The following is a 23,660-nucleotide window of genomic DNA, read 5'->3' on the forward strand; positions in this document are numbered from 1 at the left end:
ATTTTGTTGTTTATTAATGACTGACATTTCACTCTTACATTTAATGCTGTTGTGTAACACTACTAGAACGCTAAAACTATATTCACAACAAACAGGCATTCCCTCACCATCTCCTTTATTCTCCCAAAAGTAAAGAGAAAGAAAGTAAAATAAAATAAAAGAACTATTCATTTTACATAGATGGAAAGTATAAATTCTCAAGTCTTGCTTATAAAAGGTACTAACATGCAAACTACTTGCATAAAAGTAACAAAAAGGTCTCCTAGCAGAAAACTTAAATCACTACATCAAAAATTATGTTAAGAAAACGTTTAAAATCTGTAAGTAAATAGTAAGCTTAGATTATGAAGAGTTTGCTATAAAAGTTTTTTTCATACTATCATGTTATTTTTGTGAATCTGCACACTCAAAACAAACTGATTGTTAAACTAATTAATGAAGCGCAATATATATTCTCTGAAATGCAAGTGATTATAATGTATAGACTCGAAAGCTTGAAAAAAAATGACTGTCAAGAGGTCAGGCAGCCCTAATTCAGGACACTGGCCAATAAGTAGACCATGAACCTACTATGAACTCGCCAGGATGATTTGAGGCATCAAATCTGTCAACAAGAACAAGAGCAAAATCTAGACTTTAACAAAACACAGTTATGTTAACACAGTGGATTTGAAAAGAACTTAGATCTTAAAGATCAACCCCATGAAAGGCCTGGACCCTGATATCATTCCAGAATGAGTACTTAAGGACTGCACGCTTCAAGTAAAGTAGGTGGTAAATGACATTTTGCTGACATCAAGTGGTTGTTCACACTTGTTTCAGTTATATAGCAATTATTGGAAATGGTATTGGAAAAAGGTGCAGTCACAGGCTTTAATGACTATCATTCATCTATTTTGACATATCTGGTGAACAAACAAACTTATGTAAGACTGATGTTTATAGGCTACAGTTCTGCTTATAATACTGTTATTCCCATGAAATTATTGGACAAACTCCCCTCCAATTGGTTTGCAACCCTCTGACACAGGATCCTAGACTTTGAGTTGCAGACCATAAACAGTATGGATTAACAACAAACCATTTAGCATGATCACCCGTAACACAAGAGCACCACATGGTTGTATTTTATTATAAATCAGTAAACATACCTCCTGTCCTGTTTATCAATTTATCTAAACCTGTTATTGTTCCTGAAGTCACCCTAAGAACGTAACAGTGAACATGTGTATTTAAAAAAAAAAAAAAAAACGCAATAGGGAAGACAGTTGTTATTATTATTATTATTATTATTTGTCCTTGACTGCTGTATGGGTTATACCTGAAAATGAATATATAAAGTGATAAATGAGGAGCTATGGGCATGTTGCAGCTCCCTAATGGGAAAACATACTGAACAGCTTATTTTAGCTTAGCAGTGGACTGCAAGCACATGCATTACTGCTGGTGATCCAGTGTAACTTTCAGAGAAGTTTTTTGTGACTTGTTAAGAATAAGTATTTTACCTGTAAAACAGAAGGCTTTCTTACCAAAAACAGGTAACAAGTAACTTCTTTGCTGCATCACTGTGTAATGTACCTTGCATCCACAGATAGGGGGATACCCAAGAATTATGGAAGATTATTTTAATGATTATATACCATGAAACAGCATTTGCAGTAGCACAGTAAAAACCTGATCGGAGGCTTTGCTTGTTTATTTTTTTTTTAAGACAGCAAAGACTCTACCAAACAGTAACCTGTTTCACAAACACATACAATTGGGTATGGCAATGTAGAATATTGACCAGCTTTTGATGTCAAGACTTTATTCTAAAATTGTGTAGACTGTCGTCTTGCATAATAAGACTGCACATTAGTGACTTTCATGTTTGACCAAGTAGAGAGGGAACCATGTGTATCTACTGGCAACTTGACATCAAACTGTTTCCCGGTTATCTAAACATCAGGTAATTATTTACATAATATGGATCTCTGTTCTCATTTCTCAGGTATGCTGACATGGAATACTGATGGGATTTTGGAATGCAATTAAAATATTTCAATGTTATTTTACCATAGCAGTTTGCTTTGAATATCACTTTATGTAGCTGTTCAATAACAACCCCCATTAAACCCATGTTTCCTATATGGGCATTTCCATATTGTATCACCATAGAAACTGTGGACGAGGGATGGTGGGGTCCAGTTGGGCTTCCACATATGCCCAAATTTAAAGCCCATTTGGATCCAATGTGGACCCTACATGGATATACTGAGTATATCTCTGTTATGAGCAAACATGTCCTTAGACTCCCATTACTTGCTTTTCCTGGTTTTCTAGGCACTCAGCCATACGTTCACACACACACTCCATGGTCCAAAAGCCATTATCTGAGGGATTTGAGGCAGTTTTTGGTAGATTTCTCACCCAAATGTATTAATTACAAAAACACCTCGAGATTAAGTATATGATGATGTGTATAATCTTTCCATACAAATGGTTAAGAAAAGTTTTTGAATAGTTTACAGTGAATTTCATTACGTTACTTGCATTATTCAATTTTATATTTCTTTATTAATAATTTTGCACTTTTATATGAAAAACACTACCACCCAAAAATCACATGCATACTTTACAATAGACCAATATTAAATTAGAACATAAATAGTATAAAACTAAATTGGTTCAAATAGCATGAAAGGAGAGCCTCCTGAGCTACAAAGAAATCTTAGTGCTGCTAGATCATTGTATCTCTCCAGACTTCCAGATAAAAAAAAAACAACCTATTTATGTAATACTGAAGCAAAATTACATATGAATAAAACCACTGCAGAAAATGCTTACCATCATTTACATTTCTGGCATTTGGCAGACGCTCTTATCCAGAGTGACATACAAAAGTGCTTTAAGTCTCTATAATTGAAAACTAACACTGGTTCAATAGGTTACAGACTAAGGATACCATTAGCCTAAAATTGGATGTTTTTTTTTCTCCAATCAATGTCGATCAATTTTTTTTTCAATCAATATGCAGAAGCAATGACATTCATTGAATTATTTCAATGACAAAATTGTCAAGTTTTATATTAAATATGAATATTTTGTCTGATTATTTTCAATTTGATATCTAAATCTGTAGTCAAAAACAAATATCAGATCAGCATTTAGAATGTTTCACTCCCCTTCAAGAGACCAATTTAATTTCACTTATTCCCTCTTCAAAATCAACTTGTGTTCTAGATCCCCTAGCTACATGTTAATACCAGTAGCAACTAAACCCTGGCTATATATGGAAATCATTTTTAACAAGCAGTTATCAAATCCTTAATTAAAAACTCTAATCTAACCCATTGTCTGCTTTCTAACGTTAGGCTACAATATCAAATCTCCCCTTTATCTCAGTGATCCTTTGAGATCCTCTCAAAGGTTGTAGAGACGAATTTCATGTTCATACTTACATTGGCACATTCATGAAATGTATCAGTCAGGCCTCATCATAGCACAAAGACAGCATGACATGTACAGTCACTTTCAGAGCAGAAAAATAATATTAAAAAGAATAAATATCCTGGCCCCCAAACAAAAAGAAAGAAAAACCTTGATCACAATAGGGTTCCAGCTTGACCTCCTAAACAGAAGGATCAAATTAATGTGAACCGGTCATTTATGTTACAGCTTACCTACTGCTGTGAAAAAATTAATCCACACCTTCCACACCAATCAGATTCGAGAACTGAAATGCACTATGGTGTAAATATATTTAAGTGCTGCTGCAACCTGAAGGATAATGTGTAAGGGTAATGTGCAACTTTAAGGGTAGCGTGTGGATTAACAGTAGCTAGCTAGCTATTAAACCTAGTAAGCCATTTGAACCTGGCAAATTTAGCTAACCAGATAATTTAGTCTTTCTTTACATCCTTGTGTTCTGTTACATCAACAGGTAAAATCAAGTGTCTCTTGCCTGACTGGACTGAAAACCTGCACCCACACCTTCATAGATAAAATTGAATACTTAAATATATTTTAATATATTAATTAATATATTACAATTCATAATATACATTCACTGTCCATGTTTTATTAGGATCACCTATTGAAATCTGCAGTTATCTAATTATTTGGCAGCAGCAGCACATTGCACCAAATCATACAGATGGAGGTCAAGAGCTTCAAATTAATGTTCACATCAAAATCACAAAGGGAAAAAATGTGATCTATAACTTTAACTGCGGCATAGTTCTTGATGCCAGATGAGTTTGGTTTGCATATTTAAGAATATTAATTTTCACACATAGTAGTCTCAAGTCTCTACACAGAATAGTGCATAAAACAATAAACATCCAGAACAGAGGGTCTGCATGATGAAACCTTGTTGAAAAAAGAATTCAAAGGAGAATGACCTCAACAAAACCAGACATTTAAGGACTGTCAGGAGAATCCCTCTGCAATGTAAGCTGTCCAGTTTGGGTGAGCCTGTGCTTTCATGAATTCAGGACAGGGGCATCGTCATGTTGGAAAATGGCTGAGCTAGGTGCCTTACTTCCCATAAAGAGAAATTAATACATACAAAGACAGCTAGATGCTACCTATTTTGTGGCAAGGTTTTGGGGAAAGCCCATATAAAAGTGTGATATGTCCACAAACCTTTGGCCTTATACAGATAAATGCATGAGACCCAAAGCACATACCTTTTCCTTTCTATTGTTGTCATTACCTTGGGACCAGAATCTGGATTTCAATGCAGTTACTTTTTGTCAAAAGCATTTTAAAGCTATTCCAAAATATTCCTAACAAAATAAATTTGGCTAAATAGCATCCTCTAGTATTGAATAGAAGTACTACTCAAATTATTAATTTGAGCTAAAGCAACTTGTTAAAATTCCATTGCTAAGCCAGGCAGCACAGCAAAAAAGATGAAAAGATGACCATCTATAACACATAAGACAGATATAAAGAAATATTCCAGTTTATTTTAATTTACAAAAATGTGCAGTACTTAGTGCATGGTCTGGATACTGAAACATCAGATTCAAGTGTTACACAATCCTATATAAATTAAAACATAAATAGTTGCTTCTACAAGAATCAGCCTTTGATCATTGATACAGAATCTGTCCTTTTTTTAAGGTAGATGTAAGATGCTAAATGATCTCTCACACTGATGGTAAGCCAAAAACAGCTTATTTTTTTATATACTAATGAAGTCTATAGCATCTATATAACAAAAGCTGATCTTCCCTGATCTTGCCTTATGTATACTGGCCCAAAGGACAAAGAACATAAAACACTGATCAAAAGAATATATCCATAGCATTAAGTTCAGCATTCTCGATTACAGATTGTTGCTCCCTTGATCCTGGATTTAATTCATAAAGAAAAGTTTCATTGTTGGATAAGTCATTTAGAAGAGGAACTGGAAGTTTAAAAGGTGGTGCAGAGTTCTCCCGATTGCTGCTTTCTGATGTCCCAGCACTCTGGCTGTTGGTTAGCATCTCCAAGAAGCCTGTGCTATCAGGTGATAGGTTGCTGGTGCTCATGTCTGGAGAAAGAAGCTCAGCAAAGAAATTATCAAATGCTGGGCTATCACAGGTTGATGTACTTGAAGTGACAGAGTATGGCGAGGAAATATCTGTGCTGTCTGGCCTGGGAGTAGACTCACCACCTTCCTCTATACTGAGCAGTTGATTCAACTTTGCTAGTTTCTTCTTCTTGGCCTTTAGTCTTTTCATCAGTTTCAGTCTTAGAGCTTCAGTAGATATGACCATCTTTGATGGTGATGTTTTTAGGCTGTCCTGACTAGCAGATTTCTTCAATGTAGAAACTGGACCCACAGTTGTTTTGCCACCAGGGCAGCTAAATGGCTTCTGTGGAGCAGTGGGCAATTTCACAAATGGATGCCTTAATAGTCCTACAGGTAAAACTGAATTGGGCGAGTTCTTTGTTCTGTACCCACCAAACAGCTCAGCAGGCTTGGCCAGAAGGGGCTCGCTGCCATCAAATCTTAGGTCAACTTTGGGATGCGAGGCATCTCTTAATGGCGTAGACTGGTTGGAAGGGTGCCGATTAAATAAGGATAGATTGGAAGGGCTAGGGTCTGCAGAGTGCAGGGCAGGTGGACACTTGCTCACTTTTGAAGGGTCTACTGATTCTGATGGTTTTACCACTGAGGGAAGAATCAATTCTGGTGCATGTAAAACTTTGTTAGCACCACTCTTATTGTTTTTTACACTGCATGGAGTCTGACAAAAAGAGCCGTTTTCTAGCAGGTGAAATGCTTCTTTGACGCTAGACTCAGTAGACCCCGTTGTCTTTTCCTGGATATTTGGGCAAGAGTCTTCTTTAGCATCTGCTTGGACTTCAACCAGCGTAAGAGTGACAATATCACTATGTGAAAGGCCCTCAAAAGTATCAAGCAGTGTTGTACTACCTATTGAAGAATCCAATGTACTGGCAGCCTCATTGCTGTCCTTACTTCCAGTCAAGGCCTCTATTATGCATGTGTCATCTGGAAAAGAATTGGTTATATTTTGAAAGACGTTGTCCACCTTACTCGACTTAGTAAGTGTCTTATCAGGGAGAGGATCAAGAAGTTGGCACTCCTCTTTGGAAACTGCCTCCCAGAAGACAAGGTGGAACTGACTTGCTGGGAGTGTAAACCTCCTGTGTGTTATGCAGTGAGGGTGCTTCAAATCATCAAATTCTAACCATAATCCTGTGGAAAAGTTGAAATTGAAAGCAATTATTTCACAATTATTTAATGGGATTCTACTTCTATGTTATTTAAATCAACTTAGTAAAAGAAAAGTATATTAAGTAATTATACCTGCTTACAATACTTAAGTAAACATATCCAATGTAAACGTATCCCCTTTCAACCAAAAGTTTGCTTTATTTCTATTTTGCCTCAATCACATTTACATTGTTATGTAAGTAATAGATAAAAAATATTAACCATGTCAAGATCTTCCTTGACTGAGCAAGTGTTTGATTAAATACATTTGATGCCCACGCTAGTTTTCCATCAAAATAACAGTACAGGGAAATCTCACTAATACGATTTTAAAATTCATTTAATTAAACTTCCTAGGCAGATATATGTTTATATGTCTATCCCAATATTTTATTAAACCTTCCCTTGGAGCAATTCTTTTAGGTCATGTTTTTTTCAGGTTCTTTTGATTCTTGCAAGCCTATTAGCATATAGCCTTAGTCCAAATAATTAGACAAGTATATCCCATTGGTCAAAGACCTGTTAATTTGTCCATTTCCACAGATTGGCAACATTGGTGACTTCATTTGACAGATGTCCTTTTGCCATACTAAATGCTAAAACAAACCTTTGCTACTGGCCTTCTTGGCACACAGGATTAACAAATTGTCTCTGTTGCTGATTTAATTCACGTCAACAATTGACAACCTGGTTTTATGCTACAGTCATTCATGTACCCACCCTATTGGCATTCAACAATACCACTACTACTGGTAAATGCAACAAGATTTTCTGGACCCTTTAGAAAAAAAATTCTACAGTTTGCAAAGACTGAGAAAAGAGCACAATGTTTCAAACACGCCAAATGACACCAGACAACCATATGGTATGCACAGCCAATCAGTGACATACTAGCCTTTCCATAAACAACCACTGGTTCCTTTTCTCATTGATCTCAAACACATCAAACACCACATAACTGGAACTTCAGGCAGATAACTAGTTGTAACGAAAAGGACAGATCAGTACAGTGAGGGAAAAAATTATTTGATCCCCTGCTGATTTTGTACGTTTGCCCACTGACAAAGAAATGATCAGTCTGTAATTTTAATGGTAGGTGTATTTGAACAGTGAGAGGCAGAATAACAACAAAAAAATCCAGAAAAACACATTTCAGAAAAGTTCTACATTGATTTGCATTTTAATGAGTGAAATAAGTATTTGATCCCCTATCAATCAGAAAGATTTCTGGCTCCCAGGTGTCTTTTATACAGGTAACGAGCTGAGATTACAGTAGGAGCACTCTCGGGGAGTGCTCTTAATCTCAGCTCGTTAACTGTATGAAAGACACCTGTCCACAGAAGGAAGCAATCAATCAGATTCCAAACTCTCCATCATGGCCAAGACCAAAGAGCTGTCCATGGATGTCAGGGACAAGATTGTAGACCTACACAAGGCTGGAATGAGCTACAAGACCATCGCCAAGCAGCTTGGTGAGAAGGTGACAACAGTTGGTGCGATTATTCCCAAATGGAAGAAACACAAAAGGACTGTCAATCTTCCTCGGTCTGGGGCTCCATGCAAGTTCTCACCTCATGGAGTTTCAATGGTCATGAGAACGGCGAAGAATCAGCCCAGAATTACACTGGAGGATTATGTCAATGATCTCAAGGCAGCTGGGACCATAGTCACCAAGAAAACAATTGGTAACACACTACGCCTTGAAAGACTGAAATCCAGTAGCGCCCGCAAGGTCCCCCTGCTGAAGAAAGCACCATGTACAGGCTCATCTGAAGTTTGCCAGTGAACATCTGAATGATTCAGAGGAGAACTGGGTGAAAGTGTCGTGGTCAAATGAGACCAAAATCCAGCTCTCTGGCATCAACTCAACTCACCGTGTTTGGAGGAGGAGGAATGCTGCCTATGACCCCAAGTACACCATCCCCAGGTGATAGAACAACTGCGCCGCTGGACGGGGCCCTGTACCGTTAAATCTTGGATGAGAACCTCCTTCCCTCAGCCAGGGCATTGAAAATGGGTCGTGGATGGATATTCCAGCCTGACAATGACCCAAAACACATGTCCAAGGCAACAAAGGAGTGGTTCAAAAAGAAGCACATTAAGGTCCTGTAGTGACCTAGCCAGTCTCTAGACCTTAATCCCATAAAATAGAAAATCTGTGGAGGGAGCTGAAGGGTCAGCCACAAAACCTTAATGACTTGGAGAGGATCTGCAAAGAGGAGTGGGCCCAAATTCCTTGAGATGCGAGATGTGTGCAAACCTGGTGGCCAACTACAAGAAATGTCTGACGTCTGTGATTGCCAACAAGGGTTTGCCACCAAGTACTAAGTCATGTTTTTGCAAAGGGGTCAAATACTTATTTCATTCAATAAAATGCAAATCAATGTATAACTTTTTTGAAATGTGTTTTTCTGGATTTTTGTTGTTATTCTGTCTCACTGTTCAGATAAACCTACCATTGAAATTACAGACTGATCATTTCTTTGTCAGTGGGCAAACGTACAAAATCAGCAGGGGATCAAATATTTTTTTCCCTCACTGTATATAATTGTGTTGTATTTTGTTATTTGTTATATTTTTGTACCCTTAAATTCGGGTATTTAGTATTTTTTTGTTGTATCTTATTTTATCTATTACCTGTGCTTGTGGATACTGCTGGAAGCTGTAAATTTCCCTTTGTGATGAATAAAGTATCTATCTATCTATCTATCTATCTATCTATCATCATTAGACAAAGCTGACACTCACCATCTGGTTGATGGATCCATGTGACAAAGTGCTCACGTTGTTCATTGTATTGTATAATAGTTCTGATGTTGTAGCGTGTGCCATGAAAATCAAATGCATACTTGGAGAGGTCTCTCCGTGTAAGTCCCTCAACAAAGTGTATTGCAAGCACTGAAGAAATTCTGGAGAAGACAAAATGAGAAATGACAAACAGAAATAAATAATGGAAAACTCTGGCTCATATACATAAAATATAGCGGGGCAAATTATAAAGCATCCATAATGCTATCACCTCTGTAAGACCAGTTTCCTCTTCTGGTTTTTGTTATGGCATTTGCTGCACTGTGCTCGGTGGACTGCTCTGAGTGGGTGCCAATCAGCCATAATATTTGTAAACGTTGTTACAGTCTTCTCCATGCTGTAAATGAGAATGTTTGTATAGATGCATTCAATTTTACAGTAGATTTTCTATATATAGGAAACAGACTTTGATACCATTTAATTCTTCTGTTCATGATAGAGTTTATGACATAGCATAACAGATCTCACATTTAAATAGCTTATTGGTATACATGAACATATTAGTGCAAAGGAAAATTAGATTTTATCAAAATGTTAAACAAAACTAAAAAGTAATTTGGGTAGGGAAGACCAGCCATGCTCAATTTGTCCAGTGCATGTTGAGTGTGTAATATACTGTTCATGTATGTACATTTAATTCTTAAGTGCTCCAGATAAACAAACTTTCCTGATAAACAATCTTTCTTAATGCTGCATGTAACTATGCTCAGAATTAAGGCAATCAACATTCAAACTCGTATTCAAAAGGAATTATCATACACTTGAGTGACTAATACCAAATAAAGGATTTTTATGATTTTTTAAATAATCAACTACAGCTGATATTAAAAGCTATCCATATAGAAAATTTCCAACTACCATGTAGATGTGCCATAAAACCCACAAAGGCTATCAAAAACAACTGGAGAAAATGGGGCACCACTGTGACATTTCCAAGAAAGGACATGCCTAAAAAATTTACTAGACACACACTCATCAGGGTGGCTGCCACTAAGATGGCTTAATTTATGGCGAGAATACAGGAGCTTCAGAACTATAAGCAAGTACTGGTGACTTCTTACATGTGACAATCTTTTGTATTTTTGTGAAAAAGAACTTCTGTTCAACCCACCCTATAGCCAAGACACATGGAAAAAAACAAAACAACAGCAAACAAATGGGAAAAAAAAACATCAGTCCTAAATCAGCCCAAATCATGTGGGGAAAATGTGTATGAGCTACTGAGACTAAGGTTGTGACTTCTTAAGAATAATTCTAAAAGATGTCCTAAAAACAGTAACATAACACCATAGACACAGTGAAGAACAGCAAAGTGGTGTCTAAACAACAAAATACATAAAAGTAGAACTCCGTTCTGAATTGATAGCTATGATGATAGTGAGGCCTAAAACCCCAAAATGACAAGGATCTGATTGCACTGGTCTCATATGGGGCACCATGAATCTTTGAGGGTGTTAAACAGGCAGAACCTGGGAGCAGGGAATTAAAAAAAACGATGTGGCTTATTTGACTGGCCTTGCTAGTGTAACCCTCACAAATTTACCATGATTTTGCATATAGTTCATGTAGTTTGTAAGAAAAAGTAAATCTGTTCCAGAATATTGTTCTTTGTCAGGGAACTAAGGAGGACCATTAATGCGTTCTGGCGACTATTCTCGTTGTTGTTTTTTTTGGTGAATTTCTGAGAGGGGATGACTGTGAACCAAGGTGTTTCCAGTGAGTCGGAAAGGATGGCCACCATTGCTACTGCACATGGAGGAGTTTTGAATGTGCTAGCTTTCACATGGATTTCAGATAAAATTGATTCAAAGATATGTAATGGGACCATTAACTGATGAGGTTAGACTAAGCAAGACTTTTTTTTCCTAAATTAAACTGAACCTAAAATACTACAACAAACCTAAGCCAGGAATTTAAGTACCTGTGTACATTTAAGTGTTATATTTAAAAAGCTTGAGGGGAAAAATACATTTTAATTAGTGTATAAATCATACTATCTAAGCATAACAGAAGGGTGAACTGTTAGAACCCGGGTTCCAGATATTAGTGTATTACTATTATTATATATAGGTGTTTGATTCCATTACAATTAATGGTACACTAACAAGTTACACTAGCCATGTGATAAGGAAGACTGACTAAGGGCAAATTTAGAAAGGATAACGTACATGCCTGACAAAGTAGACTATGCAACCCAGACTTGGTGTTGCATACAGTCGACTTTAATGGAAAGTCTACCCATTGGGGAAGGTGTTAACCAACCCCTTCACAATTTCCGTTAGGGATAAGTAATGTATTTTATCTGGCCATCTATCTGTCCATTTCATCTGAATCATCTGCTGAGAACAGAAAGAGAACAGTATTTGCAGGCAACTCAAGACTCTTGTAAAGAAGGCCCCTTAAAATGGGCTTTCCTAGAAGTTGGTATACTTGTCCATAAAGATTATGTGGAATGCTACAACTCCTCAGACCCTCATCAATATAGCATATAGCATAAATAAGGCAGATATCACATGCACCAGGTATATACACCATTTTAAAAAAAAACGTAAAGCAACCTGTTAACCATGTTTTCCCCAAAATGAATTATTTCTTTGCCCTTAGAGTAGGCTACTCAGTGATGCAGGCTTTTGAGCCCACCATTATCAGCAAGCATGATCAGATCAGCCACTCTGATCCACCATTACCACCATTCTTGTTCTAACTGACCTGAAAGGTAAGCTGCATTTTCACCAATTTTATTAATGATATTGTAGTGTCATCATATTATTTATTTTATACTTTTCATGATTTTTACTTGTTGGTATTTCCCTGTGGCCAATTGCCCAGTGGGTAAAGTTAACAATAGGTCCTCAAAACTTACATCTCCTTTCTGGAGAGCAAGCTTGAGTCCAGTGCAAGTTTCAGGACAGTGAAATGTTAAAAGCTCTCAGTGTTCTGGATCCAAAGGCAGTTACCGCAGATGAAATGACCAACATTTCCATGTTGAACACCCTAAGAAAGAAATTAATCTCTGGACAGGAAGCTATTGTTCCACAGAATTAGGCCTCTTGCAAGCAACACGAACTATCAGGATCATTTAAGGCTGGTTATATTACCTTATTTTTTAAATTATTAATATGACCTGATTTTTTTACTGTCTTGGTAGTTGGAATTGCTTGCAGTTAGAGTTGCTGTACATGTCAACTACATTGTATGTGCTTTTCCCCATGGGGGAGGGGGGATTTGGGGGGACTTTTGCCATGTAGCTGCAGCAGGGTCATCCCTGTCTCCAATGTAAACTGCAAGACATTTATTTTTTCTTCAACACAAGATGTATTTTGTAAAATACTAAGTGTATCTGATCTCTATATAGATAATCTAAAAGCCATGTGTCTGTGTTTCAAGTCAAAACTGACTGAAAGGGGAGCACGTAGCTGCATGTCTGCAAAAAAAAAAAAAAGCAGACATGCAGCCGAGGACTTTCCATATATAGAAGCGATTAAGTTCTTCTAAAACCTACAAAGATTACATATTTGGCCATACAGTGCCACCTTTGTACACGCTTTTTGGCTTTTTTCCTTTGTCTTACTTTTCCCATGTGGGTAGATGGAGAGGTGGTCTAGGGGGATGGATAAGTGAACCATGAAATTAATCGAAATATTCAATAAATCAAAATACCATCATATTTTGTTATTTTTGTTTGTCACATGAAGCAGATCATTTTTGTGCTGTTAGTTAATGCCAGTCTTTTCCACTATCTACCATGTATATTTCAAGCTTTGGGAAATACTGTAGCAATGAGTGAAAAGCAAATAATATTGAAGCAGAACTTGGCCTAATGGTGAGAAAAGGGGGAAAATAAAAGGCTGACAGAGCTAGCCATAAAACAGCACCAGCAAACAAAGCTAACTATTCTGACAGTTAGAACAGGTGAAATTTTGTTTATTTGAAGGCATTTTTTGCCAATATTACAATTTTACACCTTAAAAAAACTTTAATCTGAAACAAATGGGAGTAAAAAGAAAAAGATATGTTCTGCCACTAGGGTAGCTGACAGTGAATAAACCTGTTGCCTTTAAGCAGTGACTAAACTTGCTGACAAAAAACACCTAGAAACAAACAAAACAACCAAACACACTTGTAATAGTAATAAAAAACTACCTTGTGCTGGAATTGTATCCACAGCACGTGCACCTAAATTCCCACTGACCGGTGTGCTGGAAAATACTACTAGCCCAGTCATCTGACCTTAGGAGAAGAGGGAGGGCAAAGACAGGTGTCTCCTTCTGACCTGCAAAGCAATATTAATATCAAACAATGAAGAATCAAAGCAACAGTGAAAAAGAAACTGTGCACAAATGATGACTGACAAATTTGATAAGTTTTATTGATCCCTGAAGAAAATGCAGCTGCTACAGCAGCCAAAAAAAAGAAGCCATAACAAAAACAAAAAACACAGCCAGCAAAACATAAAAAATACACTCAAATCAAATAAACTCAAAATCAAACTGAGAAAAAAAACCTAATGAATACTAAACTAAAATTTAGGATAATTCTTCAGCATAGTGTAGATCAAGTGTAGGGCCTGGAAATGTTCAGTCTCCTCTAAAAGTATTGGAAAAGGAAGTAAAATAATTTGGTTTTGCTATACACTAAAAACATTTGGGTGTGAGGCCAATAGATGAATGAGACAAAATATCAGTCTTTCAGCTTTTATTTCCTGAGATATTTATCTAGATATGTTAAACTTATAACACAGCAACTTTTATCTGAACCCATTTTTCAAGCAATCAGTAATACTGGAATATGTGATCTGGTGAGCAGAAAAGCATCTCAGCACGTACAAAACATCGAATATTGCCTTGCATGGGCTAAAACTGCAGGTGATCATAACCCACAAATATGACATGGTTACAGTAACAGATCACACTTTTTCCACATTGTAACTTAATTCAAACTTAATTCATACCTATTATTTTTTATAGGGAGATATTTCAACTGTAAGTAAATGTAAGGTAAATGTAATGTTAGTGAAAGCCCAGACAAAATAAAACTGTGTTCAAATCAGATCCTTCAGTTCCCATTACCAGATTCATTCATTTTGCATGCTCACCTTTCATTCATGTTCAAGAATTGGCTTATACTTGATTGCCCAGAGATTAGCAACTAGTTACAAAGGAACCTAATACGTGGTTAAAGTCATCTCCAACCACTGCCTTGTCCAATTTGATATTTCCAAACAGTCCCATACCTCATGGCAACTTGATCTGCTATTTCTATCATATAATTCATTCAAACTTGACTGACCTACGATCAAATCGGCTTCTATATGGAGACCAATTGTACCCTTGAAATGTCATATTACCCATATGGGAGTCACTCAAAGCCTTGAGCCTACTTTATTTGTGTGTTACTGTTTAAGGAGATTATCTCTAAATTACCTCCCATTATAATAATTTGATCTCAAATTCAAATATCTTTGGTGTATAACAGAAATAATTGAATTGACATCGGCCATTTCAATAGTTTCAGAGGGGACTGTACATCCGGTCACATGTTCTGGTCATGCAATTCACTAAGTAACTTCTAGGAGAGGGTTTTCAAAGCAATCTCGTACATTTGTGGTGGGGCTGCATCAAATGAACAACTTACTGCTACCCGGGCTAACACTATAGAACTTGTAACACTGCTGGCCCAAAGGCTAATTCTTTTCCAGTGGAGATCAGTGAAACCTCCTTCATGTGAACACTGGGATAAGGAAATACTTTCGTAATTCTAGTAGAGCAGGGGTGACCAATATTATCTGAAAGGGCCAGTGTGGGTGCAGGTATTCTCTGATCAATTTCTAAATTGTTAAAACTAAATAAATAAATTAGAATAAAATAAAAAGCCTGGGTTTTAGTGAGCATTTGAAGGCACTCAGTCACTCTCAGTCCTATACTTTCTATTTAAACTTTTTTTTAACATTAAAAATAAAAAAACCTGTTTGCCACATTAGACATATAATAATAGCTATATAATTTTGATTATGTCTGTATTTGAAGACAAACAGGCAAATTGAGGGTAAAGCTGTTTTTAAGCTTTAAATCAAGAAAAATCACTGTAATAACTCAAGAAAACACAGCAATATTTCAAGAAGTAATACTATTACTAGAACCTTTTGAAAAATAAAATCATAATGCTTAGACAAAATGGTACATGCAACATTTGTGTGATAAAATGAAGAAAGTTGATGATTTGGTCAAGTGTTGAAGTGATTGCATTCAAGGTTATCAATGGGTACATCTGCTCACAAATTAAAGTTTTTTGGTAAATCAAAATAAATGCAATTGATCAATCCCAAAGGTGTGCAACACTAGCATATTTTGTATTCAGTCCCAAATGCATGGCCCTGTGGACTTGCAGGTAAAAATGTATTAAAAAGCTTTGAAGCTTCAACTTTTGTTGATCATTAACTAGCTGAGCCAAATCTCCATTGTAATTTGGTGCAACTGAACTATACAGCTATTCTAGAAGTTTGATTTCAATGTTGGCATTATCTGTTAGTCTATGCTGTATTTCTTGTTAATGTGACTTTTGACATCACTGTAAAATGGTCAGTGAAAGCACACTCTTGAGAAACCTGACTATTATTCTTTATTATCTAGATGAAATTTTCTCCTCTATTAAACACTACTGCAAATGCAGTGACAATGCTTTCAAAATAATTACTCAAGGGAATCATAAAAATAGAGCACTTACAAAATAAAAATAACACCAGAACTGCTTAGCATAGCAGAAATATTTCAATATCAATTTCAGGGTAAAGTTTACTTACCCACTTCACACTGAAGCTTTGGCTGGAGGAACTGGAAGGCAGACATCCGAAGAGCTTCCAGCTCTTGCTCTACATTAAGGAGGTCATCAGAATGTACTCGTACAATGTTGTCTATAGGAATAAAAAGTAATTATATCTGCAGTTTCCACATGGAGCAATTATTGCCCAAAAATATTTTTAATACAAGCTGACTAACCTGGGCAGTGTTGTTCCTTGGCTTTAATATACGTGTAAGACTTCTTGTATGTTGCACACAAGTTCTTCACAGTAAAATATTTGCAAGGAAATTTCTCAGTTGAGCATACATTCTCACAAGAAGCTTCTCTAATTATTCTGGAGTGTACAAGTGCTACAAGCAATGAATCTAACCAACACAGGTTATCCTTATTTTTCCAGAATAAATGCTGCTGTGCAGGTACCATGTGCATCAAATCTTGCCCAGATAAATCCATTGTTGATAGCTCCCATTTTTTGTCCTGAGTACTAGATACAGAATCCCTGATTTGTGAGACATCAGACAATTCTGAAACCCCACTAATGACATGGGAGGACTCAGTACTCTTGTCAGCATTCTCAACTACTTGCTTTTTCTGGTGATCATTAATCAACAGCCCTTCATCAATTGACTTGGAAGACAATCTGCAGTCACCAACATCCACAATCCGGCATTTCCCATTAGACGCAATACCAGGATCCTCTTTTTTCCAACGCTTGTGGGATGAATCAGAATCTTTGGTCTCTAATGTGAGATAAAACTTTCTCTTGCACCCTTGTATGTCCTGCGATGAAGAAAGGATGCCATGGATATTGTCCAAAGGCCCGGTGACTAGAGGAAAAAGACACTACATAGGCAGGATTTTAGAAGGTTATTCTCTGATTAATCCAATGCCATGCTGTAGAATTTGTACAGCTTATCTGTAATGCTTGTGATTCTGTAACATTATTATTTACTTACTAGATATACTTGGCCAGCTATAAATACTGGGTTATAAGACTAACATCAAAGTAAAATCATGAATGTTACCAAGATAAGAAAACTTAGTGAAGCCTTTTAAAATTATTTTTAACGCAAAATATTTAATCTAACTGGGGCCACAAATCTACAATTACCACCATACTAATAAATATATAAGTACACAAATTCAAAAATGTGAAGTGACTTACCAGCGGACCAGTACAGAGTATGATGGACTCTTTAAAGTTGAATGCATATGAGCGAAGTACATTTATTTGTCCTTTGGCAGAACACCAAGGGCAGACTCCACTTACAGCTCCTCTGTTTTCAGCCTTAAGAACACAACATAACTTAGAATAATTAGAATAAGAATTCAACATCTCCAAACACATTTTGGAAATAGCAATTTAGAATTGTTATCACCACACCTGGTGCATAACTTTTCTGTAACTTTCGCCTTTTACAAAGATTTCTTAATTTTTAAAATTTTTGAAAGTTATTTGAGTAGGATTGGTATGCCCAATATATGATCCAATCTGTACATGCTTTATTAATAGCTTTGCACATGTGACAGTAGGGGAGAACAGAGCACAACTGACATTTCCCAAATACCCTGCCAGCGCTGGGCTAGGCACACTTAGATCACAGCCTTCACCGTTCATTGGCCCTTCACTCCATTCACTTTTCGATGGATCTCCTCGCCATGAACTCCGCATCAGCATAAAATTGTGCGTATCGCTTCACACCCTAGAACAAGAAACATGATTTTTTTTTTTTTTTAACAGATTAATTTATGCAATTAGGTTAATTACAATTACACTGGAAGATTTATTTTATATCTAATGAACAATATATGGCTTAGAGTATGTGAACATGTAAAAATCAAACCAGTATTTACTTTTATGGCATTTAGTGGAGCCAGAGCTACTTACAAAACTGGTTTACAAAGGAAAACACTGCTGGGGAGGTAATATGATTAAAAAAAAGCACACAGACAACACAAAATATATGTTATAATTTAATTACTTCTGAACAGGTAGGTCTTTAGGAATCATTTGACAATGATTAATGAGCTGTGAGACATCAAAGAGATCATTCCACCATCTAGGTACCAGAACAGAAAATAATTTTGATGCATGCTGTATACCCCGAGAAATGATCGGACCAGTCAAGCTGAGCTGGAATAGTGTTGGAAAACTTAGGAAGGTTTAAAACAAGTCATGTAGCTACATTCTGGACCAGTTGCAGAGAGGCAGCCCTGCAAGAAGCAAGTTGCAGTAGTTCCATCTTAATATGACAAGAGACTAAAAGCCAATAGGAAGCCAGTGTGGATAGAAATGAATGAATCAATGATGTTGAAAAGGATCCTGACCCTGTTAGCTGAGCCATGTGAGAGGAAAAGGACAGTGGTCCCAAGAATGCATGGTAAGATGTTAGAGTTGTCCAGGGAGACAAGACCATAGAATGAATCACCTGGAATGAACAGCAGTTCCGTTTTGCCAAGATTAAATTTCAGCTGATAAGCTGCCATGATGAGACGTCTGCAAAACATGCTAATATTAGCAGAAACATGAGTGACAGTATAGCATTATGAAGATCAGTTGTGTGAAAAGCCATGTGACAATATGACCTCACCAAGAGATGCAGAAAAAGTACAGAAAGAGAATAGAAGAAAACCAAGTACTGAGGCATATGCGATACCAGTGGAAAGTCTGTATGGAGCAGATGTGGAATCCCCTCCATATCACATGATATGACTGGTCATCCAAGTAGGTCTTTTTGCTGACTGTCAAACACTGACGAGGACTGATGACAGTTAGGCTGATCAAAGTGGCACATGCTAGAGAAACTTGTCACCTCTGAGAAGCTCGATGCTACTAGAAGCTGAACTGGTTAGGATCTTGAAGTTAGTTCTGCAAGAGAGACGGACAACTGATTTGACAGACAATGCATTTGAAGAAAAGAGAAGTGATACTGGTAGGGATTTCCTGATTGGTCCAGAGAGGTGGTTTCTTCAGGGTGGGAATAGCCTTGCTCTCGAATGCAGTTGCACATAACCTTTTATAGAACCATTAATCATAGAAATGTTAAAGGGGAGTACATCAGGGCAGGTGACAGCACTGCTAAACATGATGACTTGCAGGAGCTCTTCTCTTAGTAGATAAGAAAAAAAGTTCCATTGAAAAAGATGAACCCAAATGTGAAGTGTAGGAGCCTAAGTAGAGATCTTTCAATTACAAAGTATGGCAACTTCAGCAGTAAGAAAGAATGAAGCATGAGGAAATACATACACTATATTGCCAAAAGTATTCGCTCACCCATCCAAATAATCAGAATCAGGTGTTCCAATCACTTCCATGGCCACAGGTGTATAAAATCAAGCACCTAGGCATGCAGACTGTTTTTACAAACATTTGTGAAAGAATGGGTCGCTCTCAGGAGCTCAGTGAATTCCAGCGTGGAACTGTGATAGGATGCCACCTGTGCAACAAATCCAGTCGTGAAATTTCCTCGCTCCTAAATATTCCACAGTCAACTGTCAGCTGTATTGTAAGAACATGGAAGTGTTTGGGAACGACAGCAACTCGGCCACGAAGCGGTAGGCCACGTAAACTGACGGACCGGGGTCAGTGGATGCTGAGGTGCATAATGCGAAGAGGTCGCCAACTTTTTCAGGAGCTGGGCTTGGCCCCTTAGTTCCAGTAAAAGAAACTCTGAATGCTTCAGCATACCGAGACATTTTGGACAATTCCATGCTCCCAACTTTGTGGGAACAGTTTGGAGCTGGCCCTTTCCTCTTCCAACATGACTGTGCACCAGTGCACAAAGCAAGGTCCATAAAGACATGGATGACAGAGTCTGGTGTGGATGAACTTGACTGGCCTGCACAGAGTCCTGACCTCAACCCGATAGAACACCTTTGGGATGAATTAGAGCGGAGACTGAGAGCCAGGCCTTCTCGTCCAACATCAGTGTGTGACCTCACAAATGCGCTTCTGGAAGAATGGTCAAAAATTCCCATAAACACAATCCTAAACCTTGTAGACAGCCTTCCCAGAAGAGTTGAAGCTGTTATAGCTGCAAAGGGTGGACTGACATCATATTGAACCCTATGGATTAGGAATGGGATGTCACTTAAGTTCATATGCGAGTCAAGACAGGTGAGCGAATACTTTTGGCAATATAGTGTATCTTCCACACATGGGAAGGCTCACAAGGGAAAAAACTGTTGCCACAAAGTTTGAAGCACACAAGTGAATCTCTGCATGCTGTAGCATCACAAATTCCCCATTACTGAGACTTAGGGGTGCAAACCAATTCCAGTACGACAATGACTTCAAGGACAAACGGAGATTCTTATAGAAATGGTTTGCACCAACCTTAACTGCTGGAAATCTAATATTGTAAAAAACAAATAAATCTGTCTTTTATCTACTATTTTAATTTGACTTGACACTGGAAATGGATGGTAACATTATATATGTGGGGTTGTAAAAAAAAATTCAGTTTGAATGACTTTAGCTTAATGTTATGTAAATCTTGGGACTAGATTGTAAGTAACTGTTAATTAATTATAACAGAAACAACAACCTACTAGAATTAGTTCTCAACCATGGTCTCATGCTGCCTGAGGGCACTAATATTATACCAACTATTATACTAAATATGTTACCAACTATTATTTATAATATTTTTTATGCATATAAACTTGATTTGCTCATATTTCATCATTAATTTACACCAGACTGCAGCACCACATTCAATATGCTAATCAAAGTGGCCACTACAGACACTGGCAGCATGCAAAGTGGCAAAAAGCACTTTTTGACAAAAGCATGTTTTCTTTTCCTGTGCTATACAAATCACCATCCACCTTAAAATGAACACCTGTACAACTGCATATAAAGTAAACTAATCAGCCAATCATGTCTCAGCAGCACAATGTGTTTATTTATTTAAACAAACAAACAAACATACAACTACAGAAAGACACACACACAGGTCAATAACTTCAGGTATTCTAATCAAACTTCTGAACAATGTTGTGATATCTTGTGATATTGCTTAAATCATTAAATAATTTATAGAAACATTAACAGTGGGCTTAAAAAAATCAATAATGATCTAATTGTTATAGCTTAAAAAAGCTTGTTATAGCTTAAAAAATTAATAATGATTGAATTGCTTATAAAACATTGAATGATTTATAGAAACATTAAGAGTGAGCTTAATCAATAATGATCCAATTGTTAGACAGTATTGTACAGAATGCAAATTCCAGAGACTACTGTGTGTGAATTTCCCAAATGCTGAAATTCTAAAACCAGCCCATCTGGCATGAACAACCATTCAAGTCAATGAGATCACTTTTTTTTTTTACTTTACAATATTTGATGTGGACGTTAAAGCTCTTGACCTGTATTTGTGTGACTTTTTGCATTTGGCTGCAGCCACATGATTGACCAATTAGATATCTACATACACTCACTAGATTGCAGCATATTTCTCAGAATAGTGCACAATTTAAATAATGAAAGTTTATAGATATAGGACTAAAAAATATACTCATGTCATCTTAATTCACTGCAAATCTATAACCAAAGACAGAAAAAGGGAAAGGGATCTACATGTACCCTAGAACAACCTCCTCAAATTGAGCTTTCATTTTACACTGACAACACATTGAGCTTTCATCACTCTACACCAAAGATATGATCGGCCATAAAATAATGAACATTATGACAGGTGAAGTGAATAACACTGATTATCTCCTCATCATGGCACCTGTTAGTGGGTGGGATATATTAGGCAGCAAGTGAACATTTTGTCCTCAGAGTTGATGTGTTAGAAGCAGGAATAACAGGCAAGCGTAAGGATTTAAGCAAGTTTGATGGAGGGCCAAATTATGATGGCTAGACGACTGGATCAGCACATCTCCAACTGCAGCTCTTGTGGGGTGTTTCTGGTCTGCAGTGGTCAGTATCTATCAAAAGTGGTCCAAAGAAAGCACAGTGGTGAACTGACGACAGGGTCATGGGCGACCAAGGCTTATTGATGCACATGGGGAGTGAAGGCTGGCCCGTGTGATCTGATCCAACAAACGAGCTACTGTTGCTCAAACTGCTGAAGAAGTTAATGCTGGTTCTGATAGAAAGGTGTCAGAATACACAGTTCATTGCAGTTTGTTGTGTATGGGGTTGCATATCTGCAGACCAGTCAGGGTCCCCATGCACATTAGAACTGGACCACTGAGCAATGGAAAAAGGTGGCCTGGTCTAATGAATCACATTTTCTTTTACATCACGTGGATGACCGGTGCATGTGTGTCGCTTACCTGGGGAACACATGGCACCAGGATGCACTATGGGAAGAAGGCAAAGCAGCGGAGGCAATGTCATGCTTTGGGCAATGTTCTGATGGGAAACCTTGGGTCCTGCCATCCATGTGGATGTTACATTGATGTAATACTGTTACTAATTTATATTTTTTACTGTCAATGTGTATATACACACATACATATATGTCTAATATATATGTGGATGCTATCAGAAGTCATCATAGTGCCAATACTGTGCAAAACAATGGCATACATACAGATGAACTGTTTGTTATACATTTTTCATTTCATCTTTGCATGAAAACATACTGTCATTTCAGAGGCTAGATTACTTAAAGTGGTAGAATAAATATTACTATTTCAAGAACAACAACAATAACTTAAGTGTCTTTTTGGGGTTAACTGGCCAAACAAGAACAAGAAGAGGATTAATGTGGCTTAACATTTACCGTCCACCTTAAATGATATTGTGCCTACACACAATAAACAGTGTTTATTACTGTTTGACCTTTCAACTTTAAAGTATCATTTTATGTTCAGCATTATAGAATGTTGATCAAAATGTACTCTTTATGTAAACATCTACCCATTTAATTACTATGTTTTATAAAATGCCTAATATACTTAATACAAATCAATGTACAAACCCGTTTTAAAATGGTTGTTAAAACGTGTCGGAACACATTTGAGCATAACTAAATAGGTCACATCGAGCATATATCACAATAAAAAACAGAATAACCACAATAAAATATTTTATCAAAGTAGTTACGATGCTACTAGAAGCTAAGCTAGCCGCTAAATTGATTAACTTACATGTTCCAAAAACTGCATAAAATATTTGCATTCGCTTTAATATAACTACTAGTACTAAATCGGAACACAGAGAACATACCTATAAACTGACCAGGCCGCAGGAAAGATAAAAAACCGGCGATTATTAGAAAGGTTTGACTGATTGAAGCAGCACGCCAGCATTTCAGTCCTCCATGTGTACGCAGCCTCTGACGTACGGCTAACGTTAAACTTCCGGTCGTGTGATCTAGAC

General features: G+C 37.1%; 1 protein-coding gene across 2 annotated transcripts; it reads right to left on the minus strand.

Annotated features, from left to right (window-relative positions):
• Window positions 1-4,932: 4,932 nt before the first annotated feature.
• On the minus strand, window positions 4,933-23,660 carry uspl1 (ubiquitin specific peptidase like 1). Of its 2 annotated transcripts, XM_058412619.1 has the most exons (9): window positions 23,508-23,660; window positions 17,874-18,021; window positions 17,484-17,606; window positions 16,516-17,161; window positions 16,320-16,430; window positions 13,664-13,793; window positions 9,732-9,857; window positions 9,461-9,621; window positions 4,933-6,694 (listed from the first exon to the last, which is right to left on the minus strand). In XM_058412619.1, exons 2-9 carry the CDS (start codon window positions 17,994-17,996, stop codon window positions 5,274-5,276), a joined length of 2,841 nt encoding a protein of 946 aa, XP_058268602.1. In that variant the 5' UTR covers window positions 17,997-18,021; window positions 23,508-23,660; the 3' UTR covers window positions 4,933-5,273. The 2 variants fall into 2 exon arrangements, with proteins under 2 accessions (XP_058268602.1, XP_058268603.1); XM_058412620.1 differs by lacking the exon at window positions 23,508-23,660 and having other exon boundaries at window positions 17,874-23,491.

This window comes from Hemibagrus wyckioides, linkage group LG16 (assembly GCF_019097595.1).
Source record: "Hemibagrus wyckioides isolate EC202008001 linkage group LG16, SWU_Hwy_1.0, whole genome shotgun sequence".
NCBI classification, from domain to species: Eukaryota; Metazoa; Chordata; class Actinopteri; order Siluriformes; family Bagridae; genus Hemibagrus; species Hemibagrus wyckioides.